The sequence below is a fragment of the Gorilla gorilla genome, chromosome 2 (assembly GCF_029281585.2).
Source record: "Gorilla gorilla gorilla isolate KB3781 chromosome 2, NHGRI_mGorGor1-v2.1_pri, whole genome shotgun sequence".
Lineage (NCBI taxonomy): Eukaryota > Metazoa > Chordata > Mammalia > Primates > Hominidae > Gorilla > Gorilla gorilla.
The window spans coordinates 66521214-66543689 of NC_086017.1; the positions used below are offsets into that span (position 1 = coordinate 66521214).

General features: G+C 38.9%; 1 protein-coding gene across 6 annotated transcripts in view; it reads right to left on the reverse strand.

The window, feature by feature from the left end:
- TASOR (transcription activation suppressor) overlaps positions 1-22476 on the reverse strand; it is a 60850-nt gene that overhangs the window by 32632 nt on the left and 5742 nt on the right. For all 6 annotated transcript variants that reach the window (XM_019023890.4, XM_019023889.4, XM_004034338.5 and 3 more), the window contains exons 2-11: positions 18120-18265; positions 16148-16240; positions 14633-14705; positions 14260-14351; positions 12957-13118; positions 10823-10947; positions 8111-8142; positions 6950-7055; positions 5485-5588; positions 5302-5405 (exon numbers count right to left, since the gene is read on the reverse strand). In XM_019023890.4, coding sequence (XP_018879435.1) covers positions 5302-5405; positions 5485-5588; positions 6950-7055; positions 8111-8142; positions 10823-10947; positions 12957-13118; positions 14260-14351; positions 14633-14705; positions 16148-16240; positions 18120-18265 — 1037 coding nt within the window. The remainder of the gene's footprint in view (positions 1-5301; positions 5406-5484; positions 5589-6949; positions 7056-8110; positions 8143-10822; positions 10948-12956; positions 13119-14259; positions 14352-14632; positions 14706-16147; positions 16241-18119; positions 18266-22476) is intronic.

Here is a 22476-nt window from a genome sequence, read left to right on the forward strand (position 1 = left end):
ATACTAAGAGACTACCGACAATAATTAATAATAAAATAGAACAGGCTGGGCATGGTGGCTCAAGCCTATAATACCAGCACTTTGGGAGGTCGAGGCATGAGGGTTGCTTAAGGCCAGGAGTTTGAGACAAGCCTGGGCAACAGAGTAAGACTCCATTCTCTATTAAAAATTTTAAAAAATAGATAAATTTTAAAAACTAGCTGGGCATGGTGGTATACACCTGCAGCCCAGCTACCCAGGAGGCTGAGGTGGGAGAATCACTTAAAAGACAAGTAGTTCAAGGCTGCAGTAGCTACGATCACATCACACCACTGTACTCCAGCCTGGGCAACAGAATGAAATCCTGTCCTCCCACCAAAAAAAGAGTAACTGTAACAATATATAATAATCAGGGTTATGTAATGTGGTCTCTCTCTCTCTCAAAATCTTATTGTATTGTACTCACCCTTCTTATGATGACGTGAGATGATGAAATGCCTATGTGATGAGATGGAAGTGAGGCTGATGACATAGACATTGTGATGCAGCATTAGGCTACTACTGAAAACTAATTTAAAACTTATTATTTCTGGAGCTTTCCATTTAGTATTTTCAGACAACAGCTGACCACAGGTAACTGAAACTACAGAAAGCAAAACCAAGGATAATAGGGGACTACTATAAAGATGAGAAGAAAAAAATAAAACCAATCTACCTTCCAGATAATGAATTCTATATAGAAACCCCCAAAAATGTACAAAAATAAACACTTCACTCAAAGTTCACATTGATCTGCATTAAATCAATATGTAAGTATCAATTACATTTCTATATATACAAGAAACAGAAAATGTACTAACATGGAAAATACTATTCACAGGCCAGGCGTGGCAGTTCACACCTGTAATCCCAGCACTTTGGGAGGTTGAGGCAGGCAGATCACTTGAGGTCAAGAGTTCAAGACCAGCCTGGCCAACATGGCAAAACCCCATCTCTACAAAAAATACAAAAAAAATTAGCCAGGTATGGTGTTGCACGCCTGTAGTCCCAGCTACTCAGGAGGCTGAGGCAGGAGAATTCCTTGAACCTGGGAGGCGGAGGTTGCAGTGAGCTGAGATCACACCACTGCATTCCAGCCTGGGTGACAGAGCGAGACTCTGTCCCCCGCCCCCCCAAAAAAAGAAAGAAAATACTATTTACAAAAGCATCAAAAAATGTAAGACAGCTGGGGATAAATCTAACAAAAAATGAGCAAGACTAGTATCCAGAAAATTCTAAAACTCTATTAAAAGAATACACTAGGCTGGGCGCAGTGGCTCACACCTGTAATCCCAGCACTTTGGGAGGTCGAGGTAGGCAGATGATGAGGTCAGGAGTTCGAGACCAGCCTGACCAACATGGAGGAAGTCCCGTCTCTACTAAAAATACACAATTAACCAGGCGTGGTGGAACATGCCTGTAATCCCAGCTACTCTGGAGGCTGATGCAGGAGAACTGCTTGAACCCAGGAGGAGGAGGTTGCGGCGAGCCGAGATTGCACCATTGCACTCCAACCTGGGCAACAAGAGCGAAACGCCGTCAAAAAAAAAAAAAAAAAAGAATACACTAAAGAAAGGGCAAGATGGCCAGGCACGGTGGCTCACGCCTGTAATCCCAGCACTTTCAGAGGCCAAGGCAGGCAGATCATGAGGTCAAGAGTTCAAGACCAGCCTGGTCTACATGGTGAAACCCCATCTCTACTAAGAATACAAAAATTAGCCGAGCATGGTGGCAGGCGCCTGTAATCCCAGCTACTCCAGAGACTGAGGCAAGGGAATCACTTGAACTCAGGAGGCAGAGATTGCAGTGAGCCGAGATCACGCCACTGCACTCCAGCCCAGCAACAGAGCAAGGCTCTTGTCTCGAAAAAAAAAAAAAAAAAAAAGTCAATATAATCTTATTTCGTTTATCATCTCCCTGGGTGAAAAGAAAACTTCCCTGGATTTCTAAGTGCCACTGCAAAAAGTCCTAGCCTTCTAATATACAAAAATGTATATGATATAAAGATAAGGGAATGTTTGCTTTCATATCCCCCACAAATATTTTACTCTTCGCATACCTTAAGATTTAGATCTGTAGTCATTTATCTAGTTAATTGCTCTGCTCCACAATAATAAAACTTATTTTATCTCCCTGAGAGCAACAAGTGGGGTAGATTAAGAGATTACAGCAAAGAGAGGTTCCTAGGTTAAGTCCAGAGGTGCCAAGAAGACTATGGAGATCTCCCTAGGCATTTACATTTCAACACGGAATGAGTTTCCAGGAATTCGGAAATGTCTCTTGGTCCAAGAGGGCTAAATAAATGGCTCCTGAAGCGATTTTATTTATATACCAAAGAGTTGGAGTTAATATTCATAACATTTCAAAGAGACACATTCAGGATAGGAGGGAATAGCTGCCTCTTCCCTTTTATAAGCAAATAGAAAATATTTGTCCCCATCTCTTACCTATGTAGTATGCAGCTACTCAGGACAAGTGGCTTAGGCCTGCGTGCCCTAGGGAGTTAAGGACTAAGGCAAAGGAGGGCCAATACATTTTTACTTACTGTGGGGTATTCACAAAATCTGTCTCTGATTCAGAAAACCTTGTGTGCATTTCTTGGACAAAATTTAAAAATCAGTATTCCTCAATGCACTGCTCATTATCAAGAGAACTATGAATAAAGTAGCTATAGATGGAATAATCCCAGTGAGGCCTGCTGGAAAACGGATAGCTACACAAAATTCCTAGGTACATTAGATTCTGGGAGTGTATCCTTGTGGAATGCTAGCAACCTTTAAGATCTAGGATTTTACTTCACTTCTTGATTCTGGAAAAGATCCAGTCTTCCATGAACATAATGTAATACTTGGTCAGGTGAGGAACGAAATGCCATCTTTCCTATCCTGATCCTCATATCAGTAACCGAAAGATATTGTAATTTTCTGATAAACCCCTCATTGTCCGAATTCTCAATACTCACTCTCTGAAACACAAGAACCAAATAGATTTGAGTAACTCAGTATCTCTCCATATCCAAACCTACTATCTCAACTTTCACTTTCTGAACTTGGGAACTGAATAGATTTTGATGATGAGGAATGCTTGCATTGTAGTCAGGCTTTCAGAAGAAAACAAGCCATGTAATACAAACATAAAATTATGTTCATATGCAGTGAGAAAGTAAGAAGGAAGGGCCGGGCGCGGTGGCTCACCCAACACTTTGGGAGGCCGAGGCGGGTGGATCACTTGAGGTCAGGAGTTTGAGACCAGCCTGAGCAACATGATAAAACCCCGTCTCTACTAAAAATACAAAAATTAGCTGGGTGTCGTGGCACATGCCTCTAATCCCAGCTACTCGAGAAGCTGAGGCAGGAGAATCGCTTGAACCCGGAAGGTTGAACCCGGAGGTTGCAGTGAGCTGAGACTGTGCCACTGCACTCCAGCCTGGGCGAGAGAGAGTCTGTCTCAAAAAAAAAAAAAAAAAAGAGAGAGAGAGACAGAAAGAGTGAGAGAGAGACAGTGTTTGTGTGTGTGTGTGTGTGTGTGTGTGCACGCGCGCGTGTGTGTTTTAATTCTAGGACATTTAATCGAAAGGCTTCTAGCCTGTAAGTCAAAGACTCGCAAGGGTTTTATAACTCTGCCTGTAAGTTTTAGGTCAATCTGACTATCCCATCTATAAACAAGGACTGATTAAGCACATATATATGAAAATAATTAAATTCTATGTAGCCATTAAACATGAAGTTGCACGTTCTGAAACTCAAAGATATTTGACTGCCATTCGACTACCTGGAAACTGAGGCTCAACAAAGTAAGAAGTAAAAAGTCAACTGTTGTAAAACTTGTATTAAATGGCACACCTATGCAAAAAAGTTGTATCCCTCTTTCTTGGAACTTACAACCACCATTTATTTAGCAAGACAAAAAGAAACCTTGGAACAGCCACTTCCCTTCTCTCCAACCACCTCCTCGCCTTCAGCTAAACCACATATACTGGCATCACATTCATTTTCCATTCACTTCTCAACCCACCACAATCTGATGTTTGACCCAATCCCTCTACCCAAACTAGATACGCTTCAGTATTAAATTGGACCTTACCTCAGAAATATCCCATAAATCTGTCTCTTCTTGTATCATTACCTTGTCATCCCACCCGCCATCACCCTCTAATGTAATAGTTTCTACCTCATCTCCCCTCAATTTATTCTCGAGTAACTAACGTAATTATTCAAAACACAGATCTTATGTTGCATACACTTTCAAAGTTTCAATGCACACCCTTGAAAATCCTTCAAAATCTGCTGCTCTTAGGATCAAATCCAAATTTCCAAACACTTGAACACTGCCTGAATGACGCTGTATGACACAGGTCCCTACTACTTTCCCCCAACTACTCTAGTGTTCCTTTATCTCCTCAACCTCACTGAGTTTATTGTTCCTGGATTTTCTTTCTTTTTTTTTTGAGATGGAGTCTCGCTTTTGTCGCTCAGGCTGGAGCGCAATGGCACGATCTTGGCTCACCACAACCTCTGCCTCCTGGGTTCAAGCGATTCTCCTGCCTCAGCCTCCCCAGTAGCTGAGATTACACCACACCGAGCTAATTTTGTATTTTTAGTAGACAGGGTTTCTCCATGTTGGTCAGGATGGTCTCGATCTCCTGATCTCATGATCTGCCTGCCTCGGCCTCCCAAAGTGCTGGGATTACAGGCGTGAGCCACCAACGCCCGGCCTGATAATCACATTCTTAATCACAAAGTATAATAAAGATATTCCATGGGGGCTGGGCACGGTGACTCACGCCTCTAATTCCAGCACTTTGGGAGGCTGAGGCGGGCAGATCACGAGGTCAGGAGGTTGAGACCATCCTGGACAACACAGTGAAACCCCGTCTCTACTAAAAATACAAAAATCAGCTGGCTGTGGTGGTGTGCACATGTAATCCCAGCTACTCGGGAGGCTGAGGCAGGAGAATGCTTGAACCCAGGAAGGCGGAGATTACAGTGAGCCAAGATCGCGCCACTGTACTCCATCCTGGTGAGACAGCAAGACTCCGTCTCAAAAAAAAAAAAAAAAAAAAGATATTCCATGGGAAAGACTGGTTTGCACAAGCTCCAATACCATGGCCCAAATAAAAGAATACCAGAACCACAGTAAAACACTGTTAACTAAACAGCAGCAACAGAGAGACACCTCATGGTACTTTCAGAGGCAAAAATAAACTGAAACACTAATATGATCACACATGAATATGCATATTTGTAACAAAGAATGAGAAACATTAAAAAACTTTTCACTCACAAGTTTTTCTCTGTCTAGTTTTTGCAGTAAACTCTCCATGTTACTTCCAATTCTTGTCTTTTCCACAACTTCATAAAGGCTGCAATACATTCCATTCTTCAAAACTGACATAAGAAAAATACATAGTAAATATCCAAATCAAGTCTGCTTCTAACGCATTTCAATAAAATTAAATTACCTTACCTTCATTTGGACCTAAGTATGTTTCCTTATAAAACAGTGCTGGAGGGATTTTCTGTTTCAGATGATCAATACTCATAACTGTTTCAACATCTAATTTCTCAGGTCTGAAAGAAAATTTAAAAAACATGTTTGCCTTATCTGTATTTTCAACTCTAGCAATCTTAACACATACACAAAAAAGTATACTTGATGGAAAATAGAAGAGCATATCTACGAATATCTCACCTTATTCTAAAGATCTTTTGTTTTGTTTGTGACAGTCTCACTGTCACCTAGGCTAGAGTGCAGTGGTGCGATCACAGCTCACTGCAGCTTCAACCTCCTAGGATCAAGTGATTCTCCCACCTCAACCTCCAGGGCAGCTGGGACTACAGGCATGTGCCACCACGCTAGGGTAATTTTGGTTTTTTGGGATCTTTTTGTAGAGACAAGGTCTCCTTACGTTGCTCAGGCTGGTCTCAAATTCCCGGTCTCAAGTGATCCTCCCACCTCAGCCTCCCAAAGTGTTGGGATTACATGAGTGAGCCACTATGCCCAGCAGTAAAGGGGATTTGATACTGGAAGTCCAGATATATACATGGGTAGATAGCTAGCCAGGCAATATTTCCAACCTTCCATCCTTAAGCCAGAAACTAAAAGGCTGTCATTTTATTAAGGACAACTGAAGTATAAACTGTTAATCTTCACACGTTTATAAAGGCCCACAATGATGGAAGCAAGAGATTTTAGACCTTTCTATACCAACATATGCTGCATAGGACTAAAAACAGCCTATATATTTTAACTCACCGAATCAAAGCTCTTCCCAACAAAGAACTGGTAACTTTTAAGTCTACTATATTCAAAATGCTACATAAAAAAAATATCTACTTAGAATAAAACTAAAAAATTATATTTCAGACTTAAATCACTAAGAAAATGTTTTAGGCTGGGCGTGGTACCTCACGCCTGTAATCCCAACACTTTGTGAGGCCAAGGCGGGAGGATCATATGAGGTCAGGAGTTCGAGACCAGCCTGACTGACATGGCAAAAGCCCCGTCTCTACTAAAAATACAAAAAAAAAAATAGCTGGGTATGGTGGCAGGATCCTGTAATCCCAGCTACTCAGGAGGCCGAGATGGGAGAATCGCTTGAACCCGGGACGCGAAGGTTGCAGTGAGCCGAGATTGCACCACTGCACTCTAGACTGAGTGACAAGAGCGAAACTCCGTCTCAAAAAAAAAAAAAAAAGATAAAGTTTTATACCGTAAATGTACTGACTAGCCTATCCTCAAATCAGGACAGAGACGTAGAGGACTCATATTGCCAAATCACGTAATTTCAAATCAACCTTTTAAAAAACAAACCAACATTTATATTGAAGTTCTTATGAACCAAAATAAAATTTAAATATGAAAAATAAGGAAAAAGGCTCAAGAAAGTGATAAAATTAGCAACCACGAACTGCTCTTTACTTATACTTACAGTTTGATAGGCAAAAAAGCACGAGTGGCTGACCTCAGAGAAATATAACACAAAAGTTTTCCTTTATTTAAAAGCTGTCCTTTCCACAAGGTATAGTTATATTTATCTAAATAAAAAGAATATAATGACACAGCTTAGTCACTTGGCAGCCCAGAGAAGTGAGTGCACATTTATTAGAAATGAGACGGAAAATATCTAGAAACAAGGTTTAAGTAGGAGGGGGAAAAAGAAAAAAAAACAGTGACTCTTCTACACTTCTATTTACTAAGAGTTCAAATATTAGGATTTTTGTTTCAGGTATTTATCCCCTACAAAATCATTCCAGTTGCAAAGAATAACAAATGTATCTGTCTAAATGTCATTATCAGAAAAGTTGGGGAGCAAAGACAAGATAATTATTCATCTCTTATTTCCTCCAAAGGGACACTGTATGAAATCTGGTTGATTATATGAATGCCTACAGTGTCCTGTATCTTCTACTCATTGTGTTTTCATTATAAAGAAACTTTAAAATAGGCTGGGCATGGTGGCTCACACCTGTAACCCCAGCACTTTGGGAGGCCGAGGCGGGTGGATCACTTCAGGTTAGGAGTTCGAGACCAGCCTGGCCAACTTGGTGAAACCCCAACTCTACTAAAAATACAAAAAATTAGCCGGGTGTGGTGGTGGGCACCTGTAATCCTAGCTACTCAGGAGAAGGCTGAGGCTGGAGAATTGCTGGAACCCAGGAGGCAGAGGTTGCAGTGAGCCGAGATCACGCCACTGCACCCCAGCCTGGGCGAGAGTAAGACTCGGTCTCAGAAAAGAAAAAAAAAACAAAGAAACTTTAAAATAGTTTAAATGTCAATGCTACTTTCAATCTTCTCTAATTCTAAGTCCTACACCTCTGGTGAATTTAATACTTTTAAAAAGCTGAGTTATGAAACCTGTTTTATTTTTTATCTTTTTCTATTAAAGTGCTAAAACCTTTCAGTCTATTCACAGTAGCAGATTTTCAAAGGAGATCTTATGCTTGGACAACCAAATGCGCTGATGCTACATTATAACTTTTCATACTTTGCAGATTTTCATTCATTATAAAAATAATACAAACCACTTAATCTTTTGCTGTATGTACTTATTATTTCCATTTATAAAACTAAAGAAACATAAATCTCTTACCTATGTTTCTATCTGTATGAAAGCTGTTAGATCTACAAATTTTTTAAAAGAAAAGAAAAACATTACTCATTAGTATAATCATAAAAATTAACATGTAAGATGATGTAAGTGCAATTTTTAATGGCATACTACAGTTAAGTCCTTCCTCCAGGTAGGAAGAACAAAGAAATTACTCATTACAAAGTCTAGTAAATCCAAGTCTACTTAGAGAAAACAGAAGTACTTACTTCGCTCAAATTACCACATTTACCCAAATTTAAGGGAGTTTTTTCCAAAAATATTAACCAAGAGAGAACAGTGTCCACCAAAGTCTCTTGTCAATTATTTTGTTGACATTAGAAGACACAGCCTCAACAAATATATTAATTCATCATTCAGTAAATACATACTAAGCTCTTATTTACCAGGCACAGTTCTAGGTAATAGGATTATAGAGATAAACAGAACAAAGTTCCAACCTACATAAATCTAATGAGGAAGACAGAAAACAATGATATATAACAGATCATGATGGTTTTCAGTGCTATAAAAAGAGACATAAGAGTATAGAGGTAAAAAAAAAAAAACAGAGAAACCTCAATGATAAGGAGATACGTGAAGAAATGTAGAATGAATTTTGCAGCTTACTGGGGAAAGAGAGAGAACAACAAATGCAGAGGCCCTGAAGCAGGAGCATTCATGGAATATTCAAGGTACAAGGATGGATGTTCACTCAATGCTCCTTTGAAATGATATAGAGGTCAAGAGATGGAATCAAAGAGGAGGCAAAGAAATTAACAGTCTTTATTCCTGAGGGCATGACCTCATAATTTTAAGTGCTGGATGTCTTTTAAAGACTACTTATGAAAACACTATAGTGAAAGTATGTATCACAGTGATCATAAATTTAGAGCCACAAAAAATGAAAGCCACAACTTGTCTTGATACTATGTCAATTGGTACCTGTGGCTATAGATGGTTTCCAAGGATTATTCACCTACATAAAAAAAGGACCATAAATGGAAGAGAAGATAATTTGATCTGGAAAACTGACAAAGAGGTCAACCTCAAAAATGTACATATATGTTTCATGATATATGGTTTTAGAACAGCAGTATTTCTAAATTAATAGATATCATACATGACTTCAAATATGTATAGACACCCAAAGTAAAAAATGAGCAGACATTTGACCATCTCACCTACATCCCTATAAATTTACTTATTCCATTTGGCTAAAGCATTTTTAGAATCACCACATGGGGAAAAAAAATGGTAACTGCTTCCTATTTGGTCACCTTATACTAGAGCTTTTAAGAAATACTCAATAACACAAGAACAGAAAACCAAAAAAAAGGAAAGAAATCATCAGGCCAAGTGTGGCAGCTCATGCCTATAATCCTAGTGCTTTGGAATACCAAGGCAGGAGAACTGCTTGAGGCCAGGAGTTTGAGACCAGCCTCGCCAACACAGCAAGACCCATTTCCATGAAAACTAAAAATAAACCAGACATGATGGTGCATGCCTGTAGTCCCAGCTACTTGGGAGGATCGCTTGCACACAGGGGTTTGAGGCTGCAGCAAGCTATGACTGCACCGCTTTACTCACTCCAGCCTGGGCAACAGAGCAAGACTTTGTCTCTATATAGGAAAAAAAAAGAAACAGACGGTCCTCAACACTGGCTGAAAATCAGAATCACCTGGAAGCTTTTAAAAACTATCAATGCCTTGACTGCCCACTAAATATTTGATTGGTTTGTGGTGAGGCATGAGCATCCTTTGTAGAAGCTCCCCATTTCCAAGGGTGCTAATACACAAAATCTCACTTTTTTGTTGTTGTTGTTGTTTAAATACAGACGAAGTCTTGCTCTGTCACCCAGGCTGTAGTGCAGTGGTGCGATCACGGCTCACTGCCAACCTCCACCGCTCAGGTTCAAGCGATTCTCTTGCTTCAGCCTCCCAGGTAGCTAGGACTACAGGCACGTACCACCACGTCCAGCTAATTTTTTTGTAGTTTTAGTAGAGACAGTTTCACCATGTTGGCCAGGCTGTTCTTGAACTCCTGACCTCAGATGATCCACCCACCTCGTCCTCCCAAAGTGCTGGAATTACAGGCATGAGCCACTGCGCCTGGCCAAAATCTCACTTTTTAAAACTGCCACTTACTGGCCAGGTGCGGTGGCTCACGCCTGTAATCCCAGCACTTTGGGAGGTCAAGGCAGGTAGATCACGAGGTCAGGAGATCAAGACCATCCTGGGTAACACAGTGAAACCCCGCCTCTACTAAAAATACAAAAAAATTAGCCAGGCGTGGTGGTATGTGCCTGTAGTCCCAGCTACTCAGGAGGCTGAGGCAGAATGGCGTGAACCCGGGAGGCGGAGCTTGCAGTGAGCCGAGATCCTGCCAATGCACTCCAGCCTGGGGGACAGAGAGAGACTCCATCTCAAAACAAACAAAACCTGCCACTTACTCAACTACACAAACCTTCATTTCTAAGGAAGAGATTAGCCAGATGAGGTTTAAATTTTAGCTTGTATTTATTTCCACATGGTAAACTGTCCGTTCTTCACACTGACCATTTAAAAGTCATTGTAAACACTTCAGTCTCCAACCAACTTCAAGGGAAGTTAAAAAAAAAATGGGAAGGAAACAAAATGGTCCTCCTAACTCAGTAGTACAGGATCTGTAGTAGAATTATCACTGTGGATGATGTCTAAAACTCCTAAGTCTTACCTTGATGAAGGTACAAACTTCGGAGTTTGTATATCATCTTTGTAAGTAAAAGACACAACTGCATATGGACAAACGTGTCTTGGTCTTCGCCTTAGCTCATCAAAGCCATACTCATAAAAATAATACTAAAAATAAGAAAATGCAAAATTAACTTCTTTAAAAAGGCAAGGTGAAACCTTATATTTAACTGCCTGATTTCTGAGAAATAGAAAACCATATATGCACTTCTGACAAAAAATGTCTCTAAGCTCTGCGTGCCAATTTAACTAAAATAATTAGTACTTTGTATTCATTTTGTGATATAAAATATTCTGCATCTAAGTGCATAAGATTCCAGAGTATTACTAACTATTCCAAAAGTTTACTTCTGAATAGTTGACCACCGGGAGTTTCCTAATAAAAATATTATAAACAGAGACTAAGCTCCCAGGTCAGCTCAGAATAGCCAATCTAATACAAAAAGCAAAATACTAAGAACACAATCTCAACTAAACCAAACTATGGTTTTGCTATTTCAAAAGAAAAACACACCTGGGCTCCAATTGCAAACAAAGTAGCAAAGGGAGATACGGAAAAGAATCTGAACATAGGTGACAAAGATAGCCTTCCCTCTTCCCATTACCCATCAGTCTTTCCCCTTCACCTCTTCACCACATTCAGTATAGTACAGTTTTGTAACTTTCAGAGTAGTGATTTTCACTTTAAGAATGCCTGAGTTTATGAACACAGTAGTACAGTTCTTCAAAGTCCATTCCCCTGGGAAACTATTAATTTCAATAATGTTGTTATTGCTCTAAAAATGGCTGGAGTTTTTTAAAAACGTAAGGCCAGTTTGCAAGTCCTTCTAGAAAAGCCAATAACTATCTTACATGTATACTTCACACCTACCAATATTGCTACTGTCCAGAGGGTAATCAAATGAGTCAGTCCCAAATGACTTTGGTGAATATAATTTTTGCTAAAAGCCCACAACAATAGTTCTTAAAATTTTATTTTACATAAATAAAGCAAAAATTAAAGAAAGAACATTTCCAGGGAAGTTAACATTACTACTTTTCACAAACAGTCTATTTGGTTATAGACATTTTTTTTAATGTTAAAAAGAACAGGTGCCAGGTGTGGTGGCTCACAGCTGTAATCCCAACACTTTGGGAGGCTGAGGCAGACAGGATCACCTGAGGTCAGGAGTTTGAGACCAGCCTGGCCAACATGGTGAAACCCCATCTCTACTAAAAAAATACAAAAAATTAGCCAGGTGAGGTGGCAGGCGCCTATAATCCCAGCTACTTGGGAGGCTGAGGCAGGAGAATCATTTGAACCTGGCGGGCGGAGGTTGCAGTGAGCCAAGATCACGCCACCACACTCCAGACTGGACAACAGAGCGAGACTCCGTCTCAAAATAACAAAATACTAATAATTAAAAAACAAGAATAGGGAGGCCAAAGTGGGAAGATCACTTGAGCCCAGGAGTTCTAGACCAGCCTGGGCAAAACAGTGAGACCCCCATCTCTATTTAAAGAAACAAACACAAAAACAAAAGACCATTGCTTTATAGTCAAACCTCATATAAAAACTTAACACTAAAGCTCATCAAATGTTACTCTTATATAGGTGTAGTATATGTCAATTATACTTGAATAAGGCTTAAAAAATAGTTCTAGGCTTGCATCTTTAAAAATGTTAATAAAGATAGAAAATACCTATCAAATCAATAGTATAAAATGTTATGCATTAAGATTATTTCAAGGGGTTTCAACTTTACCTTGAAAGATGAGTAGTATCTTATTAGGCAAGAGATCTTTCTAGGCCAGGAAATGCCAAGGTTTCAAAATGAAATGAGGTGTGTTGAGAGCAATGATCATATAAAAACCAGGTCAGTCTACTGGCAGGAAGAGCTAGACTAGGGAGTCTATAAATATTACCCTGTAACCTTGAAGACCCACTCTATGTTTCTGAGACATCTCAGAAAACACTGAACAAACAGCAGCAACAGACACTGGAGTCTGGAAGTGATATGCAGACACCAGAGTCTAGACTAATGTGGGGACAGAGAGAACTGAAAGGGAGACATTTTAAAGGATTTGGTAACAAACAGGTATGAGATCACAACATTACAACGGATCCTGGCACCTACCTGAGTAAGCTCATAGGCTCTGTAAGCCAAAAGTGATGTAATTCGATTGGCATTCTTCGACACGTGACATTCATGCTTTGGTGTGGGGTCCAAAGCACTTTTATTTAACATAGATTCCAAACTTTTTACACCCATGGGGTCATATATACTCTTTATTTTACCCTAAAATAGAGAAAACCTTTTAAGTGTCTACCTAAACCTAATTGTTGACTATATAACATTAATATTATGAAATACTTCTTTGAATATAGATCAACTATCCCAACCATTTTTTCCCTTTAATATCTCACAGAACAGCTGGGCGCGGTGACTCAGGCCTGTAATCCCAGCACTTTGGGAGGCCAAGGAAGGCGGATCACCTGAGGTCAGGAGTTCGAGACCAGCCTGGCCAACATGGCGAAACCGTCTCTACTAAAAATACAAAAATTAGCAGCGCATGGTGGCGCACGCTTGTAATCCCAGCTACTCAGGAGGCTATGGCAGGCAGAACTGCTTGAACCTGGGAGGCGGAGGTTGCAGTGAGCCAAGATTGTGCCACTGCACTCCAGCCTGGGTGACAGAGTGAGACTCCGTCTCCAAAAAATAAATAAAATAATATCTCATAGAACATTTTTACCAAATTTGAAGCAGTAAGAAAAAGCTAATCACTAAAAAAAAAAAAAAAAATCATTTGAACTTGTTTAATAACAAGTAAATAGAAACTCCATTCATAATACTCTTCACTAATATAAATCATATTACCAACATATTACTCTCTACATTCCTTTCTTTGGAAAGGAAAACAAACTCTTAAGTACGGTTAGCTTAGCTCAAAGATGGCAAATAGGCCAGGCGCAGTGGCTCATGCCTGTAATCCCAGCACTTTGGGAGGCTGAGGCGGGTGGATCACAAAGTCAGGAGATCGAGACCATCCTGGCTAACACGGTGAAACCCCGTCTCTACTAAAAATACAAAAAATTAGCCGGGCTTGGTGGCGGGCACCTGTAGTCCCAGCTACTTGGGAGGCTGAGGCAGGAGAATGGCATGAACTCGGGAGGCGGAGCTTGCAGTGAGCCAAGACGGCGCCACTGCACTCCATCCAGCCTGGGCAACAAAGTGAGACTCCGTCTCAAAAAACCAAAAAACAAAAAACAACACACACACAAAAAAAGATGGCAAATAAACCATTTTCAAAAGTATCTTTAACTACCAAACACTAACAAGCATGAACTTTTAAACAATCTCCTAAAAACAGCATCATCTAAAAATTAAAATCCAAATCAAGTGTAGTTTTTCATACATGAAGTGTGTAAATTTAAATTACCTTCATTATTTTAAAAATAACAACATCACCCATTGCCCCTGTGTCCAAAGGATTCACTTGTAATAAATCAGCATACCTAGAAAGATAGACACCTAGAAAAGACGGAAAAATTAAGGAAACTGATTATATTTTTCAAAATCACTAGGACTAAAATAAGACATTTTTAAGAAGTTATCCTTCATCAATTTGAGGTGTTCAAAAATCAGAAACAAAAGACAAAACTGATCTTACATTTCAGAACCTATGACGAGTCTTTTTCTGGGAACATAATAAAGCATGAATTTAATAACAACTGCAGTGAAATTACGAGACAATGTATTTTTAGACAGCAACTTAGTAGTAGATATTTATATTTAAAAAGAAAAAAGATTACCCATGGAAGGACTGCCAAGAATTGTTATTTTGGACTGACCCACATGTAATCCTTTTTCACATATGGTTTGAACCTAAATTAAAAAAAAAATACTTCATCTTGCAGTCATAACAACATTTAAAACATGAAAAAATAATTTTATAAACTTGGTTTAAATAAAAACAAAGCTTCTTAACTATGTATCATTCTAGATCACAGAAATCTTATATATTTGCCACTTTATAAATATTAATGTAAAACTGACTTACACTTCTCAAAGTAACCATATCTAGAATCCATTTTTCTTCATTTTAATTTTTTTAGAGATAGGGTCTCCCTCTGCCCTCTAGGCCGGAGTGCAGTGGCATGACCTTGAACTCCTGGGCTCAAGTGATCCTCTCACCTCAGCCTCCCAAGTAACTAGAACCACAAGTGCTCGCCACCATGCCTGGCTACTTTTCAATCATTTTTCTTCATGCCAGGTGTGACAGATACTCTTAACTCCTGCCACTCAATATATATAACCATTACTTTTCAAAGAGAATTAGAAACAGCAAAATATTATTCCACCTAAATATCTTCGATTAAAAGGGGAAAAAACAGACCAGGCATGGTGGCTCACGCCTGTAATACCAGCACTTTGGGAGGCCAAGGCAGGCAGATCACTTGAGGTCAGGAGTTCAAGACCAGCCTGGCCAACATGGGGAAACCCCAACTTTACTAAAAACGCAAAAAAATTAGCCGGGTGCGGTGGCGTGTCCTGTAATCCCAGCTACTCGGGAGGCTGAGGCACAAGAATCACTTGTATCTGGGAGAAGGAGGTTGCAGTGAGTGAGCCGAGATCACACCATTTCACTCCAGCCTGAGCAACAGAGTGAGACTCCATCTCAAAAAAAAGGAAAAATGGTTCCAGGCACATAGAATCAACAATATAGAAGATAATCTCACATAATCAACAATATAGAAGACAGTCTTCTTAATAAAGAAAAAAGGCCAGGCGCGGTGGCTCACACCTGTAATCCCAGCACTTTGGGAGGCCGAGGTGGGTGGATCATGAGGTCAGGAGTTCAAGACCAGCCTGGCCAACATGGTGATACCCCGCCTCTATTAAAAATACAAAAATTAGCCAGGTGTTAGGGGGTGTTTCTGTAACCCCATGTACTTGGGAGGCTGAGGCAGGAGAATTGCTTGAACTCAGGAGACAGAGGTCGCAGTGAGCCAAGATCACGCCACTGCACTCCAGCCTGGGTGACAGAGCAAGACTCCATCTCAGAAAAAAATAAATAAATAAATAAAGAGAAAAGTATGATTATCAAGCACATTCTAGGGAAAGAAAATAGGACTGGTCAGAGAAAAAACTGAGTACATTTGAAAAACAAATTACAAACAATAAACATTTTGCCCCATTAAATCATGTATTCCACTTATATATCAAAAAAGTCTATAACTGTCAAGAATACTGTTGAATAATCACAAAATTAGTAACTTACAATGGAAACATCCCCAAATTGTTTTTTATAAAATGCGTTAACTCACCTGGTATCGATCAACCATCAGAAATGCATAGGATTCTGAAAGTTCCTTATCCAAACGACCATCAAACTTCAGTTCTCTTCGCTTTTCTGTAAACTAAATGAAACTAAAACTATAACAACTACTTAGCATGTGATTATGTTTTTCAAGCTACAAGTTTTATTTTTTTTCCAAGAAATCTCACACCTACCAAAATGGAAAAATAATCTCTATCTCTCTACACTCTCTGTCCTTCAGTTTTTCCCCTATTTTAACTGGCTCTTTATATATAATATTAATATAGTCAAATAAACATCTAATGTTCACCAATCTTTAAATTTCTCTTATAATTTTACCACATTCCAACTCTCCCATAGATTATAAATTCATGCTTTAATTATCTTTGTATCTTCCATTTTACTTAACATGGTACACTGCATCCAACAGGTGGTTTAATAAATCTGCTGAATGACCAACTTCTAGACTATAAACTCAATTAGGACAAGAAAAATGCTTCTTTTCTCTGTAACTGTATTCTCAATGCCAAGCACATAAGATGTGCTCCATACATATTTATAGGATGGAAGAGTGACTTTATCTAAGTAGTCGGAACTATAAGTTATCCTAAACCACTGGCTTTCCTATCTATAAAATAGATATGCATTTAAAATATAAAATAGCTAACATTTTATATTCAGGCTATTACTGCTCTTTAATAACTAATGTATCTTCAGACTAAATTTTCATATGAAATTAACAAATAATCGCTATCATACCATGAAACCACATCAATTCAAACTACTAAGATTTTAATTTTCTCTGGGATTCAGTGCCCTTTAGGGAACCTTTCAAAATTAAATCCTGGTAGCACTTGGTTAACCAACTTGCAAAAATAAAAAATTCGTATTTCAGGTCCATCGGAAATCATTATGCATCAAATATTTCAAAACATCTATACATTCTGGCTTTTCCTAAATCAAAACTCAAATATTCTAATTTGTACATGAAACTTAAGTTCACTGTCTAACATGCTCAATTATTCTCCTTTGTTTGAACTTTTTCACTAAGAATATCTACTAACGATAAAATCATAATATAGCCACCAGGCAATAATTGTGGACAAAATTAAGCATGTCCTAAAAACTAACACACCCATATATTTGACTTCATTAATTACCTTCCAATTTAGGCATTTAATTAACATGTACAATACTCAAAGAGCAAAAAGCCCTACTAATTCACAATTTATTTATTTACTTATTTATCTGAGACAGAGTTCTTGTTCTATCACCCAGGCTTGAGTGCAGTGGCGCGATCTCAGCTCACTGCAACCTCACGGGTTCAAGCAATTCTCCTGCCTCAGCCTCCCAAGAAGCTGGGATTACAGGCATGTGCCACCACGCCTAGTTAATTTTCGTAGAGACGGGTTTTGCCACGTTGGCCAGGCTGGTCTCAAACCCCTGGCCTCAAGCGACCCGTCCACCTCGGCCTCCCAAAGTGCTGGTATTACAGGCATGAGCCACCATGCTCAGCTGAATTTACAATTAAACCATTAGCTAGTAAGCTATCTCTATACTTAAGATTTTCAGTTAAGAAGTTATTTTACATAATTGCATATTAGTAACAATTTAACACAGCAGATAAATGTAATGCTACAGCAACATCTGGTGGAAAAAAGAGATATCATTTAAAACTTGTTTTCCCAATTAGGCAGGTGCAGTGGCACATGACTGTAATCCCAGCTACTTTGGAGGCTGAGGCAGGAGAACTGCTTGAATCAGGGAGGCGGAGGCTGCAGTGAGCCGAGATCGCGCCACTGTACTCCAGCCTGGGCAACAACAGCGAAACTCCGTCTCCAAAAAAAAAAAAAAAAAACTTGTTTTCCCTTTGTAATTTGGTTTTCCTAAAAATTTTAGTATTTCTAGAGAACATTTTTTTCCCAGGCTGTTAACTGGTTCTGAAAACAATCTTACAGTAAGTATAATTTAAAACATACCTCCTTTTCCAAAAGCTCATTGTGTACCAAGCAAGCACGTCTGTAGTTAAAATTTGTTACTGAGGTTGGTTCAAGGTAAGAAGAATGGAGAATATTTACAACATCTTCAAATTCTCGAGAGCCTGGAGTTAATGGCTGGAAAAGTGCTAAAATAAAAAAAAAACATTTAAAATGTTTAACATTACTCCATCTTAAATATAGCTTTTTATATTTTTGTGGGTTAATGTAACTTTAAATACCAAGAAAAAAGGCATCAAGGCTATCTTACTTTGTGATACGCAAAAGAGATACTTATTAACTCATCGAAAAAAAATGTAAAACTAGTTGCCTACATACACCAGTTCCTTCAACAATGAGGATCTGGCATTACATACATAGACAAGGAAGGAGCAATTTTGCAAACCTTAGGCATGCTATATTAGGCAACCTAAATTGCTTAAAGACTCTTAAAAGAACCTGTGTTTATACTCAACTTAGCTCCTATTTTATGTTACACTGAAGTATGTCTCAGACTGTGTATTTCAGCAAACTACCTATACCATGTATGAGACCATAAAAGCATTTAAGACGTTATGTGAAGTAACAAAATATGCTGTTACTGACACACTGGTCTTTAAGTTAAAAAAAAAAAAAACAAACCTTGGTGGCTCATGCTTGTAATTCCAGCTCTTTGGGAGGCCAAGGCAGCAAGACTGCTTGAGCTCAGGAGTTCCAGAGCAGCCTGTGCAACACAGTGAGACCCTGTCTCTACAAACCATTAAAAAAAAAAAAAAATTAGCCAGGCATGGTGGTGCATGCCTGTAGTACCAGCTACTTGGGAGGCTGAGGCAGGAGGATCCTTTGAGCCCAGGAGTTCAAGGCTGCAGTGAGCCACGTTCTCCCACCGCACTCCACTGTGGGAGACAGAGCGAGACCCTGTCTCAAAAATAAAAATAAAAAATAAAATGCTGCACTCACGTGGCTTCTTGTATAATCCACAAAAAGTACTAGAACATTTATTATGACAACTTAGTAAAATGAAAACATGTGGGGCTTTAGAGTCAAAGCTGGACACAAATACCAGACCTAGCATTACTGGCTTGGAGTAAAATACGGGTAAATTACTTACATAGCTCAGCTCTCTCATATGTAAAACGGCAAACTCCAGCTACTCTAATAACCACTATATGCCACATGCCACACGAGACAACACGTGGAAAAAGCTCTAAGCATAGCACCTGACGCATAGTAGGACATTAAGTTTCTTTGTTTTGAGACGGAGTCTTGCTCTGTCACCCAGGCTGGAGTGCAGTGACGCAATCTTGGCTCACTGCAAGCTCCGCCTCCCAGGTTCACACCATTCTCCTGCCTCAGCCTCCCAAGTAGCTGGGACTACAGGCGCCCACCACCACACCCGGCTAATTTTTGTGTGTGTGTGTTTTTAGTAGAGACGGGGTTTCACTGTGTTAGCCAGGATGGTCTCGATCTCCTGACCTCGTGATCCACCTGCCTCAGCCTCCCAAAGTGCTGGGATTCAGGCATGAGCCACCGTGCCCAGCCAGGACATTTAAGTTTTTATCCTCCACATCCCCAACCATTCTACATCCCACTGAATTTTTTTTTTTTTTTGAGATGGAGTTTCGCTCGTTGCCCAGGCTTAAGTGCAGTGGCACGATCTCGGTTCACTGCAACCTCCGCGCCTCCCAGGTTCAAGCGATTCTCCTGCCTCAGTCTTCCAACTAGCTGGGATTACAGATGCCTGCTACCACGCCCAGCTAATTTTTAGATTTTTAGTAGATATGGGGTTTCACCATGTTGGCCAGGCTGGTCTCGAACCCCTGACCTCAGGTAATCCACCTGCCTCGGCCTCCCAAAGTGCTGGGATTACGGGCATGATGAGCCACCGTGCCCAGTCCCCACTTAATTTTTAAAACATTTAAATCAACTATGCAATTAGTTCTTGAGAATTACTGGTCTAGTAACCTCAAATTTCCATCTTATGCACAAAATAATTTACTAATACATCTAAAAGTCTATACATATATATATTTCCCCAAATCAAAAAGGAACCACTTTTCACTGTAGAGAGAACTACTCACAGAAACTATGTTATTCTCTATTACCTTAATTTCTTTCAAGACACTATTTAATAAGGGTCAAGAATGTAACAGTCAAAACAGGTCACTACTGAAAACATAATGTTCCACTTGTACATACTCCTAAAGGTAACAGATGCAGCGAACTGTTATCTTTTTTATACATGATTATTAGACTTTAAAAGACATGTCAAATGACAGAGCCATTCATCCATTCATTTACCAAAGCATGTATATATTACATAAGTGTCTGTAAAAACGTAGTTTTCAATGGCACAATGTGTACAAACAAATGGTTACCACTATTTTCGAACTGTGCACGAAAAAAATAGTCAACAGTTATAGCAATACAATTAAAAAATAAACAGGAGTAAGCTCAAAACAAGTACTCAAATAGAACAAGACTACTCAACACAAAGTGTCCTATAATCAAACTTGTAGCAGACAAATATGCTCGGTAACCTATTGATTGTAAGCTCCATGAGAGCAGGAACTGTACCTGCCTTGCTCATTACTCATGTTTCCCATATCCCAGTAGCTAGACCTGTGAGTGCCAGCCCTAAAAATATTAAATAGTCAAGAAAATGAGAAATTTTGTCAAGAGCTTTAAAAATGGTAACAATATATTCTACTACTAAATGACTGTGATTTGACTCTTTCACAAATTCAACAATTCAGTAATATACGAAACACAAATGAAAGCTCAGAAAAGAGGGTAGAAGGCATATATTGTCTTCATTCAAACCTGTGTTATGGAACGTAGGACAAAAACATCTTATCTTTGTGATAATTGTCCCCAATTAAACTGTGAAAAACTTGGCAAGGAAAGCAGCATGTGGAGGTCTTTGTAGGCTTTCACAACCAAAGTGGGCCAAGCATGATTTTAAAAGTTAGGTTATGATTTTAAAAGTTGGGTTTTACACGATTTTGTTTCTAAACAAAATGACTTGAGATATATAAAATGTACACAAAAAAAGGTATCACATGGCTGCCAATTTCTATGAAATGTTAATCTACATAAAAGAAATTTTCATTAGTTAAGCTACCCAATACAATTTCTACCATTAATCTAATCGTAAGTAAAAAATTAGTCAAATCATAAATCTGCATAAAAGTTCACATACAAATTATTCTCAAAGTACTTAACATTTCCAGTTGACTCTAAAGCAATGTCCAAGTCATGTCCAACGTACTAAAAATGACAGCTGACAGGAAAAAAATTATTGCAAATGAAAAGGAAAAGGCATTTTAGCTCTAACAATAAATATCTGTATCCTAATGATTTTGTATTGCAAATGCCTCGGTGGCTTCGTTAGGCCGGTTATAATTTCTCATTTTTTCTGGTGATAATTTCTAAGATAATAAAATTATCCTGCAACTATTTTTAAGGATTTCAAGTCAACTTGCTGCTAACAGCAGTTCAGAAAATTTATTAAGTTCATGTTCTGAATGTACATTTTCTAGTAGTCTATTTTATGTCCTCAGAGGTCATTTAACACTACATGTATCTCGATCAATGTATCCTGTCACTCCTTTTAAAGAATATTTAAGTCAAAAATCTCAATTATGGGTCACTATTTGAGGTAGTAATAATAAACAACCCTGTGTCTATCCAAATAGGGAAAGCATTATGTATATGAATCATCCATTTCACTCAGGGAACTCAGTATTCAATACACTGTTCTCTAGATTGACAGTTACTGTCTAACCATTAGTGGTTAAGTACCACCTTCAATACTGTACTAAGAGCTTTACATATATCATCTCAATCATCAAAACTACGCTATGAAGTTCAACATGCCCATTTCTCAATTGAAACTGAGACAAGTAGCCTTTGAGTTGGCCCAAGGTTACAGGGTTAATGAATGAATCAAGCTGTTGGGATTCAAATTCAAGTGGTTAAGCTCCCTTTCTTGTATCCTGAAATATATGATGTGTGTGCATATGGGTATTAGACATACAATGTCCAATCGTGTCAAGAGCTGGAAAAATGACTGTTTCCTCACTTTATAGACTAGAAATCATATACAACACTTAGACACAGGAAGTTAATATAAAAGAACAAAGAATTTGGTTCTAATACTGTTCTTTCTACCTTCCTATCTTCTCTCAAATTTCTTAATTTTTTCTGATTTTAATTTTCCTCTAGAGACAACAGGGCCAAGAGTCGTAATACCCTGTTTTATAAAGGTTAACAGCAGTAGCAATAGAAGTTCTTTCACACATTAAGAAATGTGTAATTTTGCTTATTTAATCGATTTCCATTAAATGCCTGTCAGAAG